At 26.9% G+C, this 5,861-nt stretch overlaps 1 protein-coding gene across 1 annotated transcript in view; it reads right to left on the reverse strand.

Annotated features, from left to right (window-relative positions):
* Positions 1–457: 457 nt before the first annotated feature.
* LOC126904718 (uncharacterized) overlaps positions 458–5,861 on the reverse strand; it is a 20,228-nt gene continuing 14,824 nt past the window's right edge. The window contains exons 5-8 of the mRNA XM_050683944.1: positions 3,069–3,224; positions 1,837–1,863; positions 1,113–1,145; positions 458–1,050 (exon numbers count right to left, since the gene is read on the reverse strand). Coding sequence (XP_050539901.1) covers positions 767–1,050; positions 1,113–1,145; positions 1,837–1,863; positions 3,069–3,180 — 456 coding nt within the window. The 5' untranslated portion in view covers positions 3,181–3,224 and the 3' untranslated portion in view covers positions 458–766. The remainder of the gene's footprint in view (positions 1,051–1,112; positions 1,146–1,836; positions 1,864–3,068; positions 3,225–5,861) is intronic.

Here is a 5,861-nt window from a genome sequence, read left to right on the forward strand (position 1 = left end):
TTTTTATATATATCTTAAATTAAAGCTAATGTAATATACTTTAATTTGAAAAAAAAAATTTGACCTCTGGACTTGTCTTCATAGCGAAAATGGCTACCGAATGCTATTTTCGTGTGAAAATTCTCGATTTTATTATTTATATTATATTTAACTTTATGCTATAACTTATTGAAAAGTTTATGGATCCACACAATTTTTTTATGAGAAATAATATTTTTTAATAAACCCTTTTTCATTCGACATACTTTATCTTAATCGAGATATTAATAAGGAACCAGCAGATCAAGTAGCTTTTGGAATAAAACACCAATTTTTTTAAAATTAAACACTATCTAAAGATTTGCATCGAAGCGTTTATTTTTGATAGTGATTTTAATCACTGTCAGATATCATTATACTTGATCCAACTATGCCACGTCACCACTGTGCCGCGACCCCCCTGTGCTGGGTTTTTTAATATTTAAAACTTGTTATTCATAATAATTAAAATTATAGGATTGAACGATAATATTTATAATTAAAAAAATATATAAACTAGAATAATATTGCAATAATAAATATCGTCTATTTTTATATTTTTTTATCAAATATTCTATCTGAATATTTGAATCGGTTAGAAAAGTAATTGCGTTCTGTAAATAGATTTTCAACAGGTAGATTATTTCGTTTCCAATAGTTGGCCAACATATCTTGTTCAAAATCGTTTGGATAAAAATCCCAATTTCTAGCTCGGACTTGTTTTATAGTTTCCCAAGGTAAATTATTTTTAAATTTTAAACTTAAACACATGTCGATGAATATCTTGAATTTTGAAACGAAAGTCATCAATATTTCTCAATGTTTTAAATTCATTTACTAGATCTTTATCTGGTTCTTGACCTGGCACAAGATAACAATATGTCAACAAGAGAATTTCGTCAGATATTGAATTTTCACGAAGAGATTGTCTAAGAGACATAAGCTGTAAAACAACTTCACGGAGTTCACGAACAGGTTTCAGCAGAAGCTCAAAACACATTGATTCACATATTTCTGGTTCCTTGTTTTCATCTAAAATAATTATAATTCATGAAAGAAAAAGACATTTTTGAGAGAGAGATAAGATTTTATACCAATCAACGAACACAAGTCCCAAAAATGATAATCTGTAAAAAAAACCAATTATTTAAACTATGAAAACTGAATCCATAAAATTTTGATTAGGAAGTGTCTCATTTCACGTAGAAAACAGGGTTATTGATACATAATGTAACACATATAGTTATTAAACTTCAAAATTATATAACATATTTATTATTGAAAATTATAATTAGCTTCTAATATCTGGATAAAAATATAATAATTTCTTCTAATATTAAATTTTGATATTTTTAGCGTTATTTAAAAAAAAAACTAACCTTATAGATTAAATTTAAGTTAAAAAAAACTAAAAAGACGTTATAATTAAATGTAGTTTAGATTGCTCGTAGTGTATATATAGTAATATCAACTAATATATATTAGTGTTTCAAATTTTGTCATTAATTCATCCAAAATTATTTAATTTGGTTGATAGAGAATTACTAAAATTTCAGTCAATTCAGACGATTTTTAATTAATAGGAGGTGTTCTGTAATTGGACTAGTTACCCTATTATGTAATTTTTTAATTTAAAAAGTATTTATATTTAAATCATTAAAAGCAAAGATCATAGTTACTAAACAACCAACTTTGATAAAAAAAAAAAAAATGAAGATTTGCAAGTTGTGTTTGTGATTATTTTTTTTTATTAAATTCTTAATTCAAATTCACATATTAAAAAAAAGGTGTTTTTTTTTTTATAAATAATTTACTTACATTGTGGTAATTTCACTTCAGACAAATCTGCAAATAAACATAACATTTATTTAAAACTCTAGAATTTTAAAATACATAACTAATAAAGGTATGCCACTATATGGCACAGCATCCCGCCCTGCTTTAAGCGATCGCTCACTCGTGTGCCTCTCGATGTCAGTCGTCCACCTATTCATATGACAATCTGTGGTCATCGTGCGTGTCCCGCCCTTGACACCGCGACAAGGCCGCCGCCGAGTGATTCCTGATTTGTTGCAACGATCGACCCGACCGTTGCGTTCTTTCCGACTTAACAGCGTACCCTATGCGACTCTACGGTATTATTTTGTTATGGTCTAGTTATTTGGTCACCTCAGCGCATATATTGTGACATGATATGCCACAATAATAACATCCAACACTGTACTATAGAGTTACTATTATATGTGTACTACTACAACTGTCTGTACTAAGATTACTGTGTCGGCTACCTTATTAGTGATTCCTTATTTTCGTCTACCCAACCGCACCATTTGAAAACTCGTCTAATATTAAACGAAAATAATCAGCACATTGGGTAACGGCATAGTTGAGACAAGTGCATATGACATCTGTTAGTGATTAACACCACCGTAATAAAAAATGCTTTATTGTGAACTTGTTAAATTTCAAAATAATTTATATACTTGTATATTACAATTATTATGTTTCAAAATCCCATTAAAATATTAATGTTTGTTAAATTTTTTACTTAATTGTTTCGAAATATCTCGTATACACAATTGGCTTGCTTTGCACATATTACAAAAATGTTATAATTTATTACTTGTATACAAACAAATAATTTAATATATATTTGTCATAAAATTTATACTATTGTACACTATTTATTATATACGTGTACGAGTTGTGTCGACTTGATCATTTTAACTACTATGCATATTATCTTAAAATAATATTCATGTAATGTTCGACATAACACAATAAACAAATATTCACTTGAAGCTTTGACGAAAACATACCAAGACGAGTAGTTATTTAAGATGATTCAAAAAAAATTAGTTCTGCTCGCACATCGAAGTAAGTTTTAGAATCAATTCAGGAGTGAGTTCGATTTTTATCGAATCCCCTTTATAATGATCAGTTTTACTTCTTTCTATTTAACGAACCTACTGTGCTATAACACATACTTTTACCCACTATTCTGACCCCATAAATAATCTTTAAAGTTTTCTTTATTTTCTTATACATACCCATTCCGATATACTCATAGATTTTTTTCTTACACGTTGGACAATCTAATCGATTCATTCTATTTTTAACTGAACATGAATGACAAATAAAATGGTTACAGGGCTTCAACATAATTATGGCTTCTTCTCCGTTACATCTGCATTCATCACTGGATACTAAAACATTTAAATTTCACTTAACAAACTCAGTGAATAGACAAGTTCAATCTTCATGATAAAGTTTATAAAATATTATTTATTAATATTTCAAAACTATAAATAGACACTTTTTCTCCTTTCTAATTAAAGATTTTTAATACTAGAATATTAAATATTTATAATAATAACTGAATTTAAAAAAAACACTGGAAATACAGTGTGATTTATTAAGTATTCTCCCTAATTTTATCTTTAAATAATGATTTTTTTATTAAACTATGTAGAATAAAATTTTATTTTTATATTAACCATTATAAATGTCAAGTTCATTGTAGAAAAAATTATCTCTAGGGGTAGACTTTTAATTTAATTAGAAAATTTAATGGGAACCTATTTTTATTTCATTACTATAAAGTACAGAATGATCAAAATAAAATGTTGACTGGTCGTCATGTTTTGTATTATAACTTTTTGAGATATTAGTATTTGAATACATAAAAAAACGGTAGCACAGTGGGGTCGAGGCACAGTGTGGACGAGGCATAGATGGGACAAGTATAGATAATATCTGACAGTGATTAAAATCACTATCATAAGAAACGCTTCGATGCAAATCTGTAGATAGTGTTTCCTTTAGAGAAATTGGTGAAATATTTTAAAAGCAACATGAACTCTTATTTCTTTAATTATATCCTGATTAGTAGTTCTTTGATTTTAAAATATAATATATGAATAAATACTAATTATAGTTTTTAAATTTAGTATGAAATTGTGAGGCCAGCTATGATGTATGGTTCATAGTGTTGGGCGGTTGATAAGAAAGTAGAGCAGAGAATAAGTGTAGCAGAGATGAGAATGCTTAGTTGGATGAGTGGAGTGACTAGAGAAGATAGGATAAGGAACGAGCATATAAGAGGAAGTATAGGTGTTGCGTCAATCGTGGATAAGATGACAGAAAATAGACTTAGATTGTTTAGTCATGTTATGAGGAGAGAAGAATCGGAAGCTGTAAGAACAGTTATAGAAATGAATGTTGAAGCAAGAAGAGATAGAAGAAGACCAAAAAAGAGATGGAGGGATGCTATTGAATGCGATTTGAGTACAGTTGATGTGAGCGTAGAAGATGTGGGAGATGGAATTAAGTGGAAGTATAGGATAAGGGTGGCTGACCCCAAGTAGTTGGGATTAAGGCAAAGAAAAAGAAAAAGATTACCAGAATTTCCGGTGGCAATTGACATAATATGATTGTTGTTTGGGAATGTACAATTTAGCGTTTAGTTGGGTTTAAACAATATAGTGTCAAATCAATTACCTACTCTATCGGTTGTATCTTAATATACAGTACACTTAAATGATACTATAAAAAAAATAAACTCGCACATACACACATATGCATTTATAACATTGTGTCTAATGTATGACATGATAAAAAGTAACCGTAAAATGAAAAAAATGGAATATAAATTTTATTACTCATATTAAATGTAATGTAACTCGAAAAATATTTGTTTAAATGAAAAAATATGAAATAATTTTTTGTTTATAATTGTCTTTTAAACAACTTTTGTACGAAACTTTTTTTTGTAAGTTAAATGTTTTTTGAGAAAATTAAAAAAGCTCATATTTTTGAACTTTTGCGAGGCTGTAAAAAAAAAAGCTCAATTCCAATCAATGAGGACTATTAGTATGTCATTATACATATTTTAATTCAACTTTTAAAAGAACAAAATTTGGTTGGGAATGTTTTCCGCAATTTTTCCTTTGTTGACTGGCCTAGATGTCAATTTTAAATTTGTAATTGAGCTAAAAGGTATGGTAATATATTCAATTTATTTTACTATAAACTTTCATAAATCTTTATCAAAAATTTTTCATCAACTATAAAGAACAAAAAAAATAGTTTAAAATTGAAAATTTGGACTGATTATTTTTAACATATTAAAAATCAAATCAGTAATAATTTGAAAACAAATTTTTTTTTCTTTTAATTATTATTTTATATATATAATTAGTAATAATATAAAAAATTAGAAGTGATAGAAATAGTCTACTTGCAGATTTGAAAACAACGCGAAAATTTGATTTAGAAAAGTATATTTTTGCTTCTGATGAAAGTTCCTTGTAGTCCAGTGCATTTTTTTATAGTAACAAACAGTTTTTATTGAAAATTATTGTATCAAGCCCTTTAAATTTTTATACACGTAAAAGTAAAGCAAAATATAACTTCTTTATTATTTTTATAATTTCTCCGTTTAAATTACAATATTAAATTATTGAATATCAATTTCATACTTTTCATAGCAATTTCATTGCTTTTAGAAAAATCCACCAATTTCCTACTTTAAAAAAAAAAAAAATTGGGTTGGGAATTTTTTCTGCTATTCGCCAAAATTACTCCTTCGTTGACTAGATTGAATCATTAAATAGAAAATTTTATGAGAATTAAAACAATGTTATTTTTAAGATTAATATGCAGTCAGAAAGTTTTATAATTACTATTTATTGTAAATTTATCAGAAAAGCTCATTATTTTTTTGCATNAGTACATTTATCAGAAAAACTCATTATTTTTTGCATTTTTATCGTAATAGAACACTTAAATAGAAATCATAGTAATCATTTCTAAGTAATTTTTGATATTTAAAAAGATTCTAC

Source organism: Daktulosphaira vitifoliae, unplaced genomic scaffold (assembly GCF_025091365.1).
Source record: "Daktulosphaira vitifoliae isolate Bord-2020 unplaced genomic scaffold, ASM2509136v1 Scaffold_4, whole genome shotgun sequence".
Taxonomy (NCBI): Eukaryota; Metazoa; Arthropoda; class Insecta; order Hemiptera; family Phylloxeridae; genus Daktulosphaira; species Daktulosphaira vitifoliae.